The sequence below is a fragment of the Ascaphus truei genome, chromosome 2 (assembly GCF_040206685.1).
Source record: "Ascaphus truei isolate aAscTru1 chromosome 2, aAscTru1.hap1, whole genome shotgun sequence".
NCBI lineage: Eukaryota > Metazoa > Chordata > Amphibia > Anura > Ascaphidae > Ascaphus > Ascaphus truei.
Genome location: NC_134484.1, coordinates 226,033,491 through 226,053,918, shown reverse-complemented (window position 1 = coordinate 226,053,918; position 20,428 = coordinate 226,033,491). Strand labels below are relative to the sequence as shown.

The following is a 20,428-nucleotide window of genomic DNA, read 5'->3' as shown; positions in this document are numbered from 1 at the left end:
CGCTAGAGGCTCAATATTGAGGGCAAAAAGAAGGGTGACAGGGGACAACCCTGTCTCGTGCTATTGTTAATTTGGAACCTTTCAGAGTTTCCACCTGGGAGTCTAACCACCGCAGACGGGTTCCGATAGAGCACACAGACTCCTTCTAAAAATGAGTCCTTAAAGCCAAATTTCCTTAAAGTGTTATGCAGAAATAGCCAATCAATTCTATCGAATGTCTTCTCTGCATCAAGGCTCAAAAGCATAGCCTTCAAAACTGTCAAGTGAACATGATCAATTATATTAATTATTTTGCGGGTGTTGTCCGAGGCCTGGCGGCCCGAGACAAAACCAACTTGGTCAATGTGTATTAATCTAGGTAGGATGGGGTTCAGTCTGTTTGCCAATATCTTACTATACAGTTTGAGGTCATTATTCAAGAGAGAAATAGGTCTATAGCTTCCACATTGTGTCGGGTCTCTCCCCTCTTTATGTATGATAGCTAAGTTAGCTAATGACATTGAAGGGGGAATTGGACTCCCCTCCATTAATGAGTTTAACAAATTTAGAAGGTGGGTGGACAGTATTGGTAGGAATTTTATAGTAGACATTTGTAAAGCCATCGGGGCCCGGCGTTTTTGAGGTTTTAGATGATTTTACTGCAGCCGTTAGCTCTTCCACCGATATTTTAGCATTTACAGTAGTAAGGAGTTTTCCTCCTCTGTCAGGGAAGGGAGACTGCAGTCATCTAGATAGTCTATAATTGCCTCTGATTCAGCAGGCTCTGAATTAGCAGATCTAGTTCTCAGATTATAAAGCTTAGTGTAGAATTTGTTAAACTCGTCTGCTATTTTTTTTCCATTATATAATAACTCACCAGACTTATTTTTAATCACTGTTATTTGTGACCTTTTTTGTACACCTCTTAACTTGCTAGCAAGAAGTCTGTCGGCCTTGTTACCTTTGTCGTAATATCTCTGACCTGTCCATTTGAGCGCTTTTTCTACATTACAGGAGGGGGGGGAGGAAGGGCGAGGGAGGGGTGGGTGTTCAGAGGGTTCAGTTTCACATTTCAAGCCTTTGAGTATACATTTGGTGTTCCAGCTAGCAAGATAGGCGAGCTTAAACAATTCGACACCTCTTGAGTGTGCCTTCGGTAAACATTACTAACAGATGACCCTGTGGGCAACCATGATAGTGGGGGTAGGGGGATAAGAAAGGAGGGGGTTAGGGTACATTTCAATCCCTTGATTATACATTGTGTCCCGGCTAGTAAGATAGACGAGTGTAAGCAATTTGTCAGCTCTTGAGTACCCCTTCGGCAGACATTACAAACAGATATCATTATGACCGACCTTGGGGGGGGAAGGTAAGGGGGGGAGGAGGGAGGAGGAAGGGAGGGGGGAGAGGGACAGAATCACATTTTAAATCCTTGGATATACATTTGGTATACAAGCTAACAAAATAGACAAGCTTCAACACTTTGACAACCATTGAGCACACCTTCAGCAGGCATTACAGGCAGTAGAAACGCTTGTTTTTTTTTCTTTTTATTATTGCTTTTTTTTTTTTTATAATGACATTGTAATCGTCCTTGCTTGGGGAGATGAGAAGGGGGGGGGAGGGGGGAGATGGGGTGATGTAAACCAAATGAATAGTTAACACTGTACATTTCTTAAACTTGAACTATAAGATGGATCCTCTAAAAAGGGTGCTTAACTAACAGACAATAGTCATTTATCTGAACCTTACAACAGACGGCTCAGGGATTACGGTCCAGTGCGCCTCTGATCATAGTCAGGCGAGCCCAGTTTGAGTCGGGGACTGGAGGCCTGGCAACTTGAGCGTGGGACATTAAAGACAAGCCTGAGGAGTACCTCCACTCTCCCACCCCCCGTAGCACCCCTGTGGGGTATTTACTAACTGTTTGGGCGGCGTATCCCTACCGCCGGGATCATCAACTTCACTGCACCGTCAGAAGGGACATAGGGACCGGTCAGCTGAAAGCTGCTGGAGGAAAGACGAAATCAGTCCCCCCTCCCCTCAACCAAAAAGAAAACCAACGGGCTAGAGGTACAGGACGACTCCTTCGACGGAGCCCAACTTCCCAGGGCCTCGTCTACTCCGTTGATGAGAGGAACTTCTCAACAGGAGCCATCGCGAGAACAGGCGGCGGAGGGCTTCACACGTGGAAGGTATCCGGGAATAGCATCAAGGGAAAGCAAGCAGTTAGACCTCTGGCGGAGGGCAATCCCGACAAAGAGCTCTTCATGGTAAGTGTTGAACTTCTTCGTTCTGCAGGTCTCATGAGGCGGGGTAGATAACTTAAATTAAACACCACAGTGACTTTATTTATTTTTAGAGAGGTGGGCCGCAATTCTTTCAGAGGTACGGATTGGATCCCCTTCAGTTCCTTCCGAGGTCGGGGGGGAAGGTGACCAGGAGGGTGGCGGCGTTAAACCCAGCGCCCGTGCGAAGGGAGTCATGTCCTCAGGATATTTTAAAGATAGGATCTTTCGGTTTTTATTTACTGACAGTTTAAAAGGGAACCCCCAACGATATTTGATCCCCTTCTCCCGGAGTAAGCTGGTCAGTGGTTTGAGCTCACATTTCCTCTTGATTGTTGTTTTTGAAAGGTCGTTGTAGACCTGAAGAGTTTCCTTCTGAAAGTTTATTTTATCCAGGTCGCGGCAAGCCATGCTGATCGTCTCTTTTGTAGAGTAGCTGTGCATTTTTATAATGATGTCCCTTCTCTGGTTGGGATCATCAGATTTAGGTCCCAGGGCCCGGTGAGCCCGAGCTCTCTTTTTTTCAGATTGAAGTAAAGAGACTCAGAAGGTAGGGACGGAGGTGGTCTTGGAGAATAGATTCAGGGACATTCCGGACACGTATGTTCTGTCGCCGGTCCCGATTCTCCTCCTCCTCCATTCCTTCTTTGAGTAGGGAGATCTTCTCTCTTAGGTGGGTTATCTCCTCTTCTGCTTCACCCTGACGTTGTAGGGAATCAGCGAGTTTGTTTTCTAGGGATGTTGTTTTTTCAGTTAACCCTGAGATTTCCTGCCTTATATCACATACCGCTGTTCTAAGCTCCGTCTGGAAGGAGGCTTGAAGCGTGGAAGACATGGTTGTGAGCAGCTGCTCCAGGTATGAGCGGGTTATAGGGTGTTCAGGGCTTGTCGGAGGGTTCTCTTTCGGCTGGCTTTTTTCCCCGATTTTCCGCTGCGCCTCGTGGTCTGGCACCATCTTGGGAAACCATTGTGCTTTCAGCAGGCCGTTGAGATGGCGAAAAGTATTTTGTAACTCCTTGATTGCCCGTTCTTTTTACTCTGGACATTGCCTCTTGGTTTGTCCTCTCAGGAAACCTCTCAGTCCGGCAATTTTGGGGGGGGAAGTGCGTTTATTATTATAGATTAGCTTGTGGGTCTCAGGAGCTCCTCTTCTACCCGACCATGCCGAGTGACGTCACCAGAAGTCCCCCACATGTGCTGTTTCTTATGAGATCATATCAGTTTGAAGCTGCAGGACCATGAACCTTTCCCTAGGGTTTTCCCAATCAATGTTGCTCCCTTCCTCCATTAACAAACGAGAACACTTATCTGCTCCCGGGATCACAGACCTAGGTGTTGATCACGCATGCGCAGAAGCCTGCATGGTCACCTAGAAGTATTTTTAATGTATTTTTTTTTTTTAAGTTAGGCTTGGGAGGTGTTTTATTTCACTCCCTTTTTGTGTGATGTTACTGTGTGCTCAGCAAGTGCTTGTGTACAGCCAAATTTCCCCTTCCACGCCGCTTAACTTTTGTTGACTCTTTGATAAGGATAAAGAAAAAACTTGATTGACAAACACTGTTCAATTGCACTTTAAGCAGAGTGGTCGACAGTGTCCATAGTAGTAGATGCAATAAGCATAGCGTACTGACTTTAAAAAAAAATGCTTCTCCATGTTCAATACCAGAGCAGTTTCAGTACACGGAAAGGTATGAAAGCCAAGTTCGAGTATGTGATTTGTAATGGGGTTCAATGTACCACAGCAGTGAAGTTGTTAATGCTTTCTAAATTAAGACATATGTCTACCTGAAATTGATTCTCTAACCTGCTCACAGACTGTAAATGTAACAGTATTCACTATAGCAGTGCATACCATTAAGGCCAATATAAAATTTGCAATCAAATGTGAGTTCTTAGGCCGCGTCCATACTCTGTGTGCGCAAAGCCAGAAAAAGGCCGTACCTCTGAGGCAGGCCATAGAGCACGTGACGGCACGCATTTTCAGCTGACAAAATGTTTTTGATTTTTTTCGCACAACGGCTGGATCACGTGAGCGGTTCAGTAAATGAGGGGGAACCACTGGTGACGTGACGGGCATGCCTCCCCGTCATGTCTCCCCCTCCCAAAGGCTACAGATCGTCTGGGGCAGGCGCACGTGATGCGCTCAGTCGCGCGTGCCTACTATATCCGCGGCCTTAACTATTGAATCCCCTGCTATTCTAATATAAATTAGTTATTTAGGGAAACAATTTAGTTTGAATAAGGAGGTGAGAGGTAATTCACTCTGTCCTCTGTTGTGCATACCCCCTACCTAGTGTTCTAAGTTAGATAATTACTATTTCCGGAATACACCTCTGTTTATTCTCATCTCCCATATCACAAATGTTGAATATAACAAGTCCCTATTATATTTCACCAAGGCTGAGTCCATGGTGACTGCAGCCGTGCGGAGGCGCACTGAGGGAAAGCGGGTGCTTTCCCTGGCCTTGGTTCCCGCGCCGTCGGGGGGCGGGCCAGTGACGTCACGGAGCTGGTTCACCCTCATTGGGCGAACCGCTCACGTGACCGGCCCTGCGCTCCCGTGAACGCTCAAACCAAAAAAATTAACAGCTACACCTCCGCTCTCATTGCGGCTGCAGGGGCTCACTGACCAGCGTCAGCACAGGTCAGCGCCTAAGCGCTGACCCTGGACTCAGCCTTACCTGCATGTTACAGCTGCTGCCAAGACTCTGACTATATAACTATGATACAACATTATATTGTGGGACTTATGTAAGTTCTATCTTTTGTTAAGCTACTCTTGGAGCTGTGAACGGCTAATATGTTTTGTGAATAAGGAGGTGGTCCAAATGCCAGAGCGTTTCAGCAACGTCCTTATATCCTCATTTGCAGCTTCCTATTGGATGACTATTTAAATCCCCATGCAGAAACATGGGTAACTTCACCAGTTAGCTCCCTGGACCTAAAAATAGCGCGGTTCGTCTCTTGGGTAACCTTCTGGACCTTTGCTGTACTAAAAAAAAATAACTGACAACATACATATTCTTTTAAAGGTGTGTGTGTGTGTATATATGTTACACACAGCCTTTGATTACCTTTTATTGAAAACTAATTACCTAAGCTGCCAATCGTTTTGTTCTTCCGTGATCGATCAGCCAATATCCTGCTTTCCAGGGTTCACTAAATGGCCGCCTTTCAATTTCAAATCAACCCTTCAGTCAGTGTACTCAGCAGCTACAATGTATTCTTGTATTACTAAGGTAACATAATCTATTGTTACAGTTCGCAGCTCAAACTGCTGGGAATATTTGCAACAAATGATCACAAACAAGAACGTGTTACAAAAATGTTGCACTGCTGGGGAAAAGTTCTAAAACCTGCTATAGAAATCAAAGGATTATCAGTATATTAAAGTTCAGTACAACTTTTTTTTATATTCAACTCTTAAAATCAGTTCTGTAGTATTAGATAATACTTATTAAAATTGCATTATTTAAAAAAAATAAAAGCACCATTCTCGCAAGGAACAAACCTGAGGAAGGTCCCTCTCCGTGCACCGAGATGTCGATTTGCGCTGCCCTGTTCTCAATACACCTTTTAGGAGTACAATCGTGTGTGTGCTTTTGTGTGCTTTTGTGTGCTTTTGTGTGCTTTTGTGTGCTTTTGTATGTATTTGGGGCTGGGTTTGTTTTTTTTTTTTGTTTGTATTTTGTGAGGGGGGGAGTTAGAGGAGAGAGGGAGTGAGATGGAGGGGAGAGAAATACAAGGGAAGACGGTGGAAAATAGAAGGGGCTCGTAAGGTGTGACGTGGGGGGGGGGGGACTCGCAAGACTGCTGACATGGGGGCCATGTCGTAACTTTAGTTCTGGGCCCTGGGAAATCTGTCTATGGCCACATACACATCAGGATATTGTTACTCCATCTGCATTTTTGTGGTGAATGTATTGCATGGAAGATTGTCCTATTTTAAAATAAGCTTTATTCTCTGGTGCTCAAGAAATTTCAACATAAACTTTTGTATCAAATACAAAACTTCCATTGGAGATCATGGGGAAAGGCAATTTGCAGACCAGTCTGACACAGTGTGCATTAGTGATATTTTTATTTGCTATACACTGTGCAGTAGAGGGTTTTTGTCACTTTTTTGCTCTCCATAACTTGTTTTGTGCCTGTTTGTAGCCACATCCAGCATCACATTACATCGCCAGGTACCAACCTCACACTGATGAGATCCAAAAGGTTGAAATAGCTGTGAGAAGGTTTACTGGCTATGCACGTCTTTAACTCAGGCTGTGCTGAAAAATCAGTGTACCATGGCAGACATAAGTTATAGGGATTCATGTTTAAATGTGCAAAGTGGGACACACTGTGTGCTTATTTGCATGTGATTTTCCAGAATGCCTGGCTACAGTGGATGAAATGTATGCTAAACCAGGGGTGCACAAACTTTTCCCCCTGCGCCCCCTCTTTACCTTGTTATTGGCATCAAATGACGCCACGGGTCACGTTGCCATGGTGACAAGACGCAGAAGATAAGGTGAGGGAAGTTGCAGAGGCCTCACGCGATCTCCCCCCCCCCCCCCCACATTTAATTTAAATGCATTGTGGAAGAGTGTGGGGCCTCTGCAACCGCTGCGACCCCCCCCCCATTTTGCACACCCATGTGCTAAGCGATAATGGCGAAAGATAGGGTTGCATACCTACTGTATCTGAGGCTTATGAATGTGCTCACAAGTGGCATTTTTATAAACTGTATCACTCTCAGTAAGCATTTCTCCCACCACCCAGTCCCTTTGGTATGAAAAATGCTATGTACAAAGTATAACTATGACAAAAACGACAACCCCCCCCTCTTCTAATCTCTTCACCAGCATAAAAACAGATTACTCAATCATGTGTCATAGAGGATTAGGTTTCTGTTTTCACTGGTTATGCTACAATCCATGCCTCTCTATACAGCCTGCTCCCTTTACAAATGCTGATTGTGTCTTCATTCTGCCAACTATTAGCAATGGTTTACTGTATTCCTCAGGCATAATCCATCACATGAATAATAATTGCTCTGATTATTGGAGTAATTATATAAAAATGGGTTCTACACATTTCAAATGCTCTTGTTGCTGCAATATAATTTTGATTGTGAAGGGTGTTATTTGTGAAACTGTACTAGTGCTGATTGGGGCACTATCCATTGGAAACCCCCATTGGCTTGAGGTCAATGTATTTTTTTGTTTTTTGCAACCATTTCCTGACCAGCACTATCTTTGTATAACCCTCATTGCCCGGTTCTAAAGACGTTTAGCTTCGAGTTGATATACAAAGCTCTGCTCAGTCTCTCATACATTTTTCAGGGTGCTGGATCCATGCAGGGTCAGTGTGGATGTACAGATAGAATAATGATGACTTTTATAGTACAAACAAGAGCTTGTATTCACACCTGTTCATAATGCTCAGCATATAACAGACCAACTGCATTTCAGACATGTTACCCAGTGTCAAACATGGTTACTCGGTTAGATTGGCAAAAAAGCACAAATACTAAGGGAATCTCCTGCATAGCTTCGATAATACCTCATCGCAGGTGGAGCCTTGTTGGGGAGCACTATCCCGTTTCTTTGTACGACATTCTTAGCCTATACCTGTCAGAGCGTTTTTACTGAGGACCTTTCTGTGTGGCCGATCCACTTATGCTCTGGAGCTACTGCACTGGAACGCCTGCTTATTACTCTTCCTACATTGGAACAATTGTGGGCCAATACTACAGGCACTAACTTTTTTTTTTTTTATAAGGCACGTTCCTTTACTGGAAACAAATGGTGACAGGACATCCTTAATACACATAACTATACATTCAAACCTATATATAGGACTCCCAATGAGGTCTTTACTAGAACTTCAAAGAACCAGTTTCTAGAACGTGTGTGTGTGTGTGTCTCCACTCTGCCTCCCTATAGTGACATCACTGGTCACAAGACATACAAAGAATTGGCTTTCCCTTTCTGCATAGCCAAACTACATCACATGATGGAGAGGGGAGTAATCTGAGATCCCACACTGTTAACCCATAAGGCTTTTAACCCCTTACACTAACTAGTAGCCCCGAGATGGGGGTTACAATAGTTTAATAACCCCCATAATCTGTTTTGAAGAATGTACAAACAAACTTTACACACAACCTTGTAATGGAATACAATTAATGTTTAGTCTGGATTATTATCTGTCATCACTTTAAAGGTGTATACTTGTTGCCAATTACATCTAATGGGGACCGTTTAAGATGATTGGTATAATTGGTCCATAGATTAATACCAAAAAAAAAATCTATTAACATGCTTGGATGGCAAAAAAAGGCAAATTAAATGTTACAATCTTTGAGTAAATCAATTGAATTGTTAAAAAGATGCAACTCAAATTGAATACATTTATTTACTGCTTTAAAAAAGCCTGTGTATAGATTGAGAAATGACAACCGTTTGCATTTGCTTGAGCAATAGCCCTGATGAAAACTTAAATGCATATTAAATATCTGTTTGCGAGAGGAGAGTGTGTGTCGGTATGCATCTGTGACATTCTGAAACGGACGCAGACATAATCCTCACTGCCACAGTGTATATTGGGTATTGAGTAGTAGTGGGCCTGGAGAGCTCTGTCCCACTCCTGCCCCTGTAGTGGCTGTGCCAACTGCACTCCTTACTGAGCATCGTGGCTGTGACTTAACCTGTTAGTCATTTCCATAGCCGGTCACAGCGCGCCTGATCCGGATTTGATGTTGTGTTGGTGAAGCAGGATCGGGTGCAATGTTACTTGTCATGGCGGTGACTGATTGGTCAGTCAGCACTGCGCTGCAAAACACAGGCGCCAGTGCAAAATTGTACTGTATGTGTATGTCTGGGATTTTTCCACCCCTGCCTTACATTGTCTAAGTGGTGCTATGGCATATGTAAACTTGGCAATTGGTCTGAGCACATTGAGGTGACTGAAGGTGCGAGCAAAATTTATGTTTTCTTAACAACCCAGGTCTTAAATAATAATAATAATAAAGACTTGAATAAAGGGGATTTGGGAAATAATGGGTAAGGTATCACTCCTTCTGATGTGCCTACCAAATAAACATGTACAGTAATACCTATAAACACCTGATAAAAGTAAATTTCCTAGGGTGCTTGTGTACATATATAAATAAACTTGTGAATTCATGGTATTGTGAACTTTTACTGGGGACTTTCTGACCGAGGTTACACCCAGAAATGTTATTCCCCCTTCTGCTGTTTAGATGTTTCAATAAATTATAAAGCTGTTCTTAGGCCTTTGTTAAGTTCAATATAGAAGAACCCCGCTTCAGCTAAGTACAAAGTAATAGTGTGGGGGTAAGGTGCTAATGGGTGACATATAAGGTGAGTAATAAAGAAGCAAGAACCCACTATAAGCACTCAATACCCCCTGATGTATGATGTGAAAATTAAAAATAATTTTTAATGCTATACTAATTAAAATAATGGGTGTTAAAATTCAACAAATGACACACATATATGATACCCTATGATGAATATATATGATATTCCGGGTAACTAAGTAAGGCGACAATTTGAGGTTAATTGGATCAAACTGTCCCAGGGAGCCGGTGTACAGTATTCCCTATAAGTGGTTAATTAGGTATACGCTGGTATCAGTGAGGGGCTGTTCAATACCTGTCTCAGGTGTCAGACAGGTCCCAGATGGTGAAGGTGAAATGTGAAATAGATCATAATATGCTAGGTACAGACAAAAAGATCAGTATTTCAAACCAGTGTGTGCTCACTTTGCAAATCATGAATCCATAAATGGAAAGTATAGACTCTCTCTACAATCCAACATGTAGCCACCTAATAGCAACTGGTTAACTCCTGAATAATAAAGGAGTGGGCTGTTAAACACAGAACACAATGTGCAGAGGCTCATAGACTCCTATAGGCAGTGTGGTTGTCAGTATACCGGTGCACATATTCATGAATGTGCGTCCTCTGTCAGGAGTGCTAATGCCACTATAAAGCTGTGTATGGTGGAAAGAAACCTATCTAGTATGCAGAGAAAGGTTTCATGGTGGATACATGTAGTCACCTAACAGCAGCTAATTAGCTCCAAAATAGTAAAGGAGTGGGCTATTAAACACAGAACACAATGTGCAGAGGCTCAAAGACTCCTATAGGCAGTGTGGTTATTAGTATACCTGTGTACATATAAATGAATGTGGAAGTACCTAGCATATTATGATCTATTTCACATTTCACCTTCACCATCTGGGACCTGTCTGACACCTGAGACAGGTATTGAACAGCCCCTCACTGATACCAGCGTACACCTAATTAACCACTTATAGGGAATACTGTACACCGGCTCCCTGGGACAGTTTGATCCAATTAACCTCAAACTTAGTTACCCGGAATATCATATATATTCATCATAGGGTATCATATATGTGTGTCATGTGTTGAATTTTAACACCCATTATTTTAATTAGTATAGCATTAAAAATTATTTTTAATTTTCACATCATACATTATTGAGTGCTTATAGTGGGTACTTGCTTCTTTATTACTCACCTTAGGCCTTTGTTTAATGATGTTCTGCTCCGTCTATGCCAGGGGTCTGCAACCTTTCAATGAATAAGAGTCTTTTTTTTTTTTTTTGTCTTAGATCAAAATATTTTTAGAGTTGCAACATTATGCTTGGTCGTGCATATTTATTTACTCAATCCCCCTCCCTCTCTAACACCACCACCTCACTCTCCCCACTCACCCACTCAATTCTACTTCCCACACTCTATTATCCCAACCCTCACCCCCCCTTTACCACACTCCATGCCCCCTTCCACTCCCAGACAATTCTGTCACACCAACAATTTACCCTCCCCTCCCAACCTCAATTCTCCCTACACACTCATAATTTACACCCCCTCCCACCACACACACTCAAATGTCCCCTTCCTTCCCCACACATTTTGAATGTGTGACATGCCCTTTAAGGGGATATGTATCCTGTAAGTTGTGATACTGGAAAACAAAATCGGACATATACACATTCCAGGATCTTTAGAAAGATACATGATCTATTCATACAATCATGAAAATGTTTCACTCTGTACAATTCTTACAGCTATAGTGGAAAACACACACACACTTCCAGCACTTTACCTTGGGGAATGGTGAGAGGCCTCTGGTCCCACGTCCATGAAGTGACAATGTGGGCAGATGCTTATGGTCTTGCAACTTGCGCTGCAGACAAGTTAACAGGTGAAGGGAGTTCTTGGACTCAGAGGAACGGACGTGGAATTGCTGCCTGGTCCCTGAACTGAGCCACCAGTTTTTCCTGAAAGAGCCACAGTATGTTGACCCCTAGTTTATACCAATGTTATAGGATGTCAGGCTGCCAGAGTGATAGGACCAACCTTACAGGGTTACATTAGCACCAGTGCTTACTTTTTCTTGCTCACTAATTTTTTCCTTGTACAGTCAGTGACCAGATTTTTACTAAAAAAAATAATAGCCAAGTCACATTAGTGATAAACGGGATCAAAATACAAATGTATTTAACCATTTCACACTCTCCACCCTCCTCTCTTACCCCACTCTTCCCCCACATCACTCCTTCACCTCTCCTGTCTCACTACTCCACCTTTTTTACACTCCCTCTTTCACTCACTCAATGTTCCCCTCTTCTCGCACAGCTCCCCCTCACATTCATCTCCCTCACCCTACATGTTGTGTTCCCCTCACTACTCCACCTTTCTTACACCACCTCTTTCGCTCAATCATCCAATGCCGCCTCTTTTCACACACAATCGCCCACCCACACATGCGGGTAGATGTGAAAATAGGGCCCGACTTTCAGGTGGGCCCAACGTTCGGTGCCGACAGCAGTGGTATTGGTGGAAGCCGGGCTGGAGCCTAAAATGGCTTATTTGTACTAGTTTTTACATTTGTTGCTCCATGAGGTTTGGAGCAGTAATTTCAAAATCGGTATAAATTAAATGTTTTGTACTTGGCTTATTCGGGACACCAGGACAAGTGCTCAAAAACTGGTACTGTAACCAGTCAAACCGGTACATGTGGTAACCTTTTAATTTCCATATGAAAGAAAAACCCTATCTTAATCTCTCTCCTGCAAATAATAGAAATAATCAATACTTTTCAGTGACATATGAAGTTGGGAATGGTTAGTCTGGTTAAAATGCTGGTGCTACCTTATGATCTTGCTCAAGTCCATCTAACTTGCTGTACCTCGGGCAGAAAAAAATTAACTTATAAATAACAAGGTTCAAGTTCCTATCTCATTATGTCCTATGAGGTCACAGTGCAATATATATGACAATATTTAAGTAATGATCTCTGAAGAACAGGGCATTACTGGATTTTTACTATGTAACTAAATGTATTTTATTTTTCGCCTACACTTTTGTATAGTTTATAGGGTTTTTACAACATATTCTACATTTTCTTGTCCTTTTACTGTACTTGTTTATTAAAATAAAATAGCAAACACTGCAGCCCCCTCTGTGTGTGTGTTTGTGGAGGGGCTACACACACACACACACACACACACACACACACACACACACACACACACACACACACACACACTGCAGCCCCCCTCTATAGACATAAACATGCTGTGGGCCGCCTGTGTGTGTACCCCCACACACACACCCAATAGGGGTGGAGTCAGTGCCATGCTGATGCCCCTATCCAATCACCTCCCCTCTCTGAGAGATGGTCTTACTCGCTCTGACAGCTGACTGGCTGCTGGAAATGAATACTTCCAGGCTATTACTGAATGAATAATGGCTGGAATTTTGACCAATCGAAGAGCAGTCATTTCAATTATGCCTAGATTTTTAACAGTTTAGTCTGTAATTATTATGGATGTTGTTTGCAATAAAAATGTATTGTTTTAAATATTATGCTTTTAACCAAGAAACAAAAGATATCTAAAGTATTACAGGGAAAGCCAAAAGAAGCACTATTGTAGACTAATGGATGTTATTCATACAGTACATTACTTTTTACCAGTAGAAATGGAGATGTGGCCAAAATAGTTACTAGTTATCTTCATTGTCTTAAAACGTAGTTCCCAAGAGCAACCCTTGATGTAGCAAATCCAGGTCTATAAAGCTTGAGCCTCCTTGTCACTTGACATTTACAAATTGTGTTGTGTTGCTTATTGGAGATGACAGTTAGTCCGCCTTGGAGTTTGTAGAAGGTTGCTTTAGCATTTATTCTCTGGCAGAATGAGGACACTTTTAAATGTTGAAGAACTTTTTAAGAGGGATAAATCGCTGTAAGTTTGCCAGTATATAGATATGTCACCAAATATTATCCAGGAGGGTCAGCGACAGAGGTGAAATGGCAAAATCAACATCTATGAAATAAGACCAATTAAACTATTAGTTTCTAGGTGCTATAACGGGCATATGGATTCACCTTTCCGTGTTGCTCACACGCTCTTAACATTTCGGATGATCACTCCCTTACTCCCTAGTAATTTTGTATGTCAATTTCAGAATAGTTCATATTAATGAAACGAGTAGAGCAACTGCTTCAGTTTAAGGGGGTAACTCCAAAGTAAGTGTTCATGCCATTTTGGTCTATAAATCCCCATTGGCATGGCATTGGGCTTTTCAGCCAAGTACAGCCACTTCGAAGTATATAGAATTATCCCTAAAAATTAATGGAATTTGTAAGACATTGGCAGCATATGTTGGTATATTCATGTCTTTACATTTAGCGCATGTTAATCTTACTCCTTGTATGGTGTGCATGAGGTCCATACAGTATATATGAATGCCTCAAGAATTGTTCATGTCTCCTGGAATTTTTCTTTTACGTCATGAAAAAAATTGGTAAACCATTTTGTAGCATTTTTACAGCACAAAAGTGGCTCATGCTTACATTTTTCTTTATACATATAATTTGCATATGTGTACCACTGACAACCTCCACATTCTGTCTCTAACTCCACCCCCTAGCCTCATATATATGTTTTTAGGGGCAAAAAAATGTTGCTGCACAACACACACCGGTTTTATACATTGGCGCTCAAAGACGCGTGAATGTTATTCTTCGGTGCATCAATATTACAATATAGCTTTTAGTAACACTGTATATACATACTATAAACACAAGTCTGTGTTATATATAGAAATCACTGGTTATGCCAATATTGGATATATAGACCCATGTTTACGAAGAAGTACTATGAAATAAGACAGCATCCAGCACCAGAAGACCCCTTCTGGCCCATTCAAGTAAGGTGTCTTGCAGCGTAGCATTGCTTAGTAAACATGGTCCTATATGTTTTGGAATGTTCTTCCTTATGTCTGCTTTCTTAACAATAAAAGTATGTATGTTTTTATAAAAGTTTATTTTATATATAGGTAACATTTTTTTTTTAAATCTTGTTTTAATTGTAGGTCTCCGAATATGGGAGGCAAGCTGAGCAAGAAGAAGAAGGGATACAATGTAAATGATGACAAAGCTAAAGATAAAGACAAAAAAGCAGAGGGAGCAAATACAGAGGAAGAAGGAGCACCTAAAGCCAACGATGAGACCCAGTCTGCTGTAGAGAACACAGAGGCAAAAGAAAATAAAGATGAAAAGAATGATAAGGATTCCCAAGCAGCAGAGAACAAAACAGAAATCAAAGAAGGGGAGAAAGATGCCCCAAATAATGATGCAGTTAAAAAAACAGAGTCAGAGAAGACTGAGGCTTGTGCCGATGCTAAAGTAGAACCTCAGAACACAGAACCACCAGTATCCAAGCAAGCTGAGCCGTCTGCTGCAGCTCCTGTTCCAGCTACCAACAGTGAAGGGCCAAAAGCCTCAGAGCCCAGCACTGAGGCAAAAGTTTCCCAGCCTTCAGAAGCACCAGCACCAAGTAAAGTGGAGGAAAAGAACAAAGAGGATGGGGATGCCAAAAAGACTGAGGCTCCCACAGCCCCAGAAGCCAAAAGCGAAGTCGCCCCAGCTTCAGACTCAAAACCTAGCAGTGAGGCTGCTCCATCTTCCATGAAGTCTCCAGAAAAAGAAGCACCTAGTTCTTCTACTAAGGCCACTGAGCCTGCAGGACCGGCTGATGAAGTTAAAGTGTCCGAGATTCCAGCAGCTAATTCTGATCAAACCGTAGCAGTTCAAGAGTAAATGGACAGCCTGTTTGAAAAAACCACTTAACCTGCAATGAGATTTTCGTCTTTGTTTTTGATTATTTTTTGTTTTTCAGCTATACTAACAAACTTGATTTAGAGATGAAATGAGTACATGTAATGCCCAGAAAGGATATACGAATCTAAATAGTGTTTTTTTTTTTTTTTTGGGAAAATGTACAAAATACACATTCCACCAATTCTGTCAATTAATAATTAATCAAGAATATCTTGGATCTTAGAGGCAGATGTTTGTAACCGAAGTGAATCTTTTACATCTGAACAACAACTGCAAAAAACCGCCAGCCAACCCAACACATTTTTCCTTTTTGCTTCTGCAATAAGATTGCAGGAGAAATGTTTTTGAATTTGCCCATAGGACTTGTGCCAAGGCAATCAAATCTTTCCTAAGAGAAGAATAGTTTTTTGATTTGCAGCCAATATTTTTTTTTCTCTCTCTCTTTTTTTTTTTTTTTTTTTAAATGCAGTGGATAACGGCCAAACTTTTACAACAGAACCCACTCTAGCTGTGTCTCTTATTCCGCTCTAGATATTTTGGGAGTAACAAGCATCCTCATCTTACTTAGTCTACCTAGATTTCTCATGATGAATTAATGCATGTCTGTGGTTGGGTGCACCTGTAGTTCTGTTTTATTGGTCAGTGGAAATAATAATAATAATAAAAAAAAAGTCTGCGTTGATTTTGCAGTTCCAGTTTTTCTTCCATTCTATGTCACAGACACCAACACACCACTCATTGGAAAAAAAAAAAAGTAAAAAAATAAATAAATAAAAAAAATCCCAAAAACAACGGAAGATGTAAAATGGATGCATTGAAAATATATGTAATTGTATAAATGGTGCAACAGTAATAAAAGTTAAATAATTAAGAAAAAATGCTTTAATAGTTGAATCATTTTCCTGCCCTGTATTCTGCATTATTCTTCAGAGGCTAGATTATATTTATTATTTTTCGTTTTATATTGTGGTACATTTGAAAATAGAAGCTGTCTGCAAAAGAGTCTTATTTTAGTTTATTTGTAAAACGCCAACATATTCTGCAGTATAGTTGGGGATGCAGCGATTTGATAATTGTATAAATGGTTAAATACAAATTTGGACAAACACAAGAAAATGGCAATGAGGGCTCTGCTCGTGTAGCTTACAGTCTAGAAAGAATGAGGGACAATGTTAAAATAAAAGGTAAAGTGGCTCATTGTAGGACGGAGTAGCTTCAGGATAGAGTATGGTCCAGCCACACAGCTGGTCCCAATAAAATTTGGGAGTGTGAATGTTAAGGTGGTGTTAAATAGATAGGGGGGATTGGTCTTGCAGCACAGGTGGTACCAATAGGGTTGGTGGGATGGTATTGAGGGTATGCTAGATACTGTAGGTTTCCTTGGAACAGTAAATTTTCAGGGAGATTTTAAAAGAGTAGAAGCTGGGGCGGGAGTCTGATTGTGCGTGGTAGGGAATTCCAGAGAGGGGGAAGCACAGGAATTTTTGCAGGCAGGAGTGAGAGGAGGTGATCAGGCAGAAGGAAAGGAGGATGTCGTAGGCAGGCGCTTAGGTATATATTTTGGGGGCATTTAGATATGTGTGGGGATGAGGGCAGGGATGTGAGAGGGGGATCAGCATTACTTGTATATAGAGCTTTTGTAAATCAGAGCTAGGGTTTTAAATTTGATTCTGGAGGTTATAGTACATCTAGAACACAATTTTACAGCTAGAAACTACAAAGCAGTTGGACTGTGCATCAATCTCTTCTATAACACACTGTTGCACGCTTAATTAAGACCTTTAAAGATGTGTCTAACATTGGCAGCATTAAATAGCTACCTTTTCCCATTTGTATTCATTGTATAATTTGCCTACAGGAAATTGAGCGGACAGTTTTTACATATACCCTTTTGGATATAAAAAATGAATTTGCATAGTCATGATTGAAGAATGCAAAATCTTAAGATTTATTTTCATGACTAAATAAGATGATAATAACATACACAAGATGGGAAATGAGGAACTCTTAAGTTATACTAAATGGATCCCTATATTCACACGATGAATAAGTAACAGTGATTATTGACTGGGACTTTATGTTAAATGTACCAAACAAAAAGTGAACGTAATTCCACTCAAGGAAAGAAGTGCTCTTGGAAGCACACCACATACATGATAATAAAACTTTTATATGTTTTCATTTTAGAATTAAAATGTTATCACTTAAAAATAATAAAAAATGGTATTTAAAAGAGGAAACAGTGCAGAGGAGTATTAGTATGGGCAGGGCCGCCGAGAGAGAGGGGGGGACGACAGCTGGAGCTGGTCCTGGGCCCGTTGGTTGGGGAGGGCCGGCTGGTGCTGCAAATTTCTTCTGACCTCTTGCCAGGCCCTGCTGCCGGTTGCAGCAGGGCCCTGACACTCGGCTGCCTGCAGGACCTTCCCTCTCTCTGTCCCATGCTGCCGAGCTTTCGCTGCCAGCACGTGACGAAGCTCTGATGTCAGAGTGCTGGAAGTAATCTTGGCCTAGCTTCCGGCGCGCTGATGTCAGAGCCCCAACACGTGCCGGCAGCGGAAGCTCAGTGGCGTGGGACAGAGAGCGTAAAGGTCCAGCAGGCAGCCAAGTCGGGGCCTGGCCTTGACCAGCAGCAGGGCCTTGCCAGAGGTCGTGGGAAATTTGCATCGCCGGCAGGTCGGCCAGGCCCCCCCAGCCAGCGGACCCCCGCCGACACCAGCCCGGCTTAACCCAAGGTAAGTCTGTATTTTTATATATATTGAGGGGCTTGGGGTATTTTTATATGAGTTGGGTTTTTTTTGAATATGTATTGGGGAGGGTTGTTTTTTTTATATATGTATTGTTTTATTTTTTTTAATGGATTGGGCGCGTTTTTAGATGTATTGGGGTATTTTTTTTAGATGCATTGGGGTCTTGTTTATATGTATTTGGGTGGGTTTTATATGATTTTTTTTTTGTTATATGTATATGTTACACACCTGACTAGAATATGCAGGAACGAACTGTATACTCAAATGCAGCTTGGTGAATTTTGTAGGCTAACTCCTGTTGGTAAAAACACTCCGCATAGAGATACATATATAGCTCCTTGTATATACAGGTATGTGTAACGCATTTCCCTCCTGTCCCCCCCGGTAATCGCAGATGTGGGTGGTGCAAGGAATTACATGTTACCAGGTGTGGTGCATATACCTGCGTATACAGGAGGCCTGAGCCTCCACTAATTGGAACCTGGGGTGCTTCTCTGGAACGTTCTCTCGTCGGTCTGCGCCTCCATCTATGTAGGATTCTATAGGAATGTAGAATGGCCCTAGCATAGGAACCCACCCAGAAACCACATACACCAGGGTTATGGCTAAAAGGTTTACTGGACGAGCAACACAACACACAGTATCATAATATAACAGTGCAACAACATCAGCATACACAACAGTATAGGCCGCCCTCTGCCACTAGTTGGCGGCTATAACCTTGCCCCTAACTGGGCTGTAACCTTCTTAGCCCCTAACTGGGCTATACCCCCGCACCCCCTACCCAACCTCGTGTCCAGAGTCCAAGCCCACCCAAGTGTGTGAACAGGCCTGTCACATGTGAGCAGCAAGGCCCCGGCACCTGGGTGTCTTCGCAAAGGGTCTACCGGATCCGCTTGGTCCAGCGCTGATCTTTACCTCCACGTGGGATGGGGTCCAGCCGGACGTCCCACCATAAGGACAGTCTCTGGATCAGTAACACAGCATACAGGGACATGCAGCAGACACCATACTGGTTCCCTGCATTAAGGAACTGCAGCAGGGTCTTTCTCTGTCCCCGCACTAAGGAACTGCAGCAGACACTATCACTCGGTCCCTGCCTAGCACACAGCTGAAGGGGCACAGGATCCTTACCTAAGGGTCTGTCCCTATGAACACCCACCCTCACTAGTGGGGGAGTCAGGGCCTTAACTCTTGCCTGGGGTATTTCTGGCCTAGGAAGAAGCTCGCAGCTCTCTGCCCCCTTCCTTCCTCAACTGTCTCCTCAGTCTGACTGACTTCCTGCACATTGCCCATACAATGTATCTACTCTCTGCAAGGGAAGCTACAAACACTATTGGCTGCCTGCAATCATATGACTCATCTGCCTCTAAGCCTGCTGGGAGTTGTAGTTCCCTGTGAGGCTTTTGCCTATGAGGACCGTGTGGGCTGCGAGCTAATGGCGGCCTATGCCTCTCTGCGCCTGCGCTACCTGTAATGGCCGCCGCAATGCCTCCCCATGCCTGTGAGAACTATTGGGGCCGCTGCGCCGCGCGCGCTCTTCCGCTCCTCTCAAACCTGTTCTTAGATGGCCGCCATGGCTATCTGCGCACGCGCAACCCTCCGCACATGCGCGAGCATCCCCAACGTGGTGGCGCCAACCAACATGGCGGCGCCCGCTAGTGGAGGTGTTCCAGAGCCTCCCGCCACACGCATGCATGTAACCCAGGACTCCGAAGGTGATGGCCAAGATGGCGGCGCCAACCGGGAGAAGTCGCTGTTCCCTTCCTCCACTGCCACAGAGGTAATGCAGGGGCAAGGGAAGGTCAGGGGAACCTAGGGTGACCCCCTTACACTTGGGAAGATCAGGGGAACCGAGAGTGACCCCCTTACATATGCTAATTACTGCCTGGTCTCTGAGTCCAGAGCTCACAAAATTGGTTAAATATCAGCAGAGCACCAAGTCCCACAGGGTACCCTGTAGTATATTCAAACCAAAGTAGGAGTATTGCCCCCTAATGGTTAGAAAGCCTATATCACAGAGCGCCAGATTGGTTGTGAGGCATACAATATGTTCAAAGCAATGTAGTTATTTATCTATCTCCTAATGGCTATCTTTATGTATATATGTATGTATGTATATATATATATATATATATATATATATATATATATATATATATATATATATATATATATATATATATATATCATAGACTCGGCCCTTTGCTTGTAAATGTATATATTTAACTCCTTTAAAGTA

The 20,428-nt window shown here is 42.7% G+C and overlaps 1 protein-coding gene across 3 annotated transcripts in view; it reads left to right on the top strand.

The window, feature by feature from the left end:
• The window catches only part of BASP1 (brain abundant membrane attached signal protein 1), a 70,649-nt gene extending 54,332 nt beyond the window's left edge, over positions 1 to 16,317 (top strand). For all 3 annotated transcript variants that reach the window (XM_075585922.1, XM_075585921.1, XM_075585923.1), the window contains exon 2: positions 14,692 to 16,317. In XM_075585922.1, the coding sequence (XP_075442037.1) occupies positions 14,702 to 15,418 (717 nt within the window). In that variant the 5' untranslated portion in view covers positions 14,692 to 14,701 and the 3' untranslated portion in view covers positions 15,419 to 16,317. The remainder of the gene's footprint in view (positions 1 to 14,691) is intronic.
• The last annotated feature ends 4,111 nt before the right edge of the window (positions 16,318 to 20,428 follow it).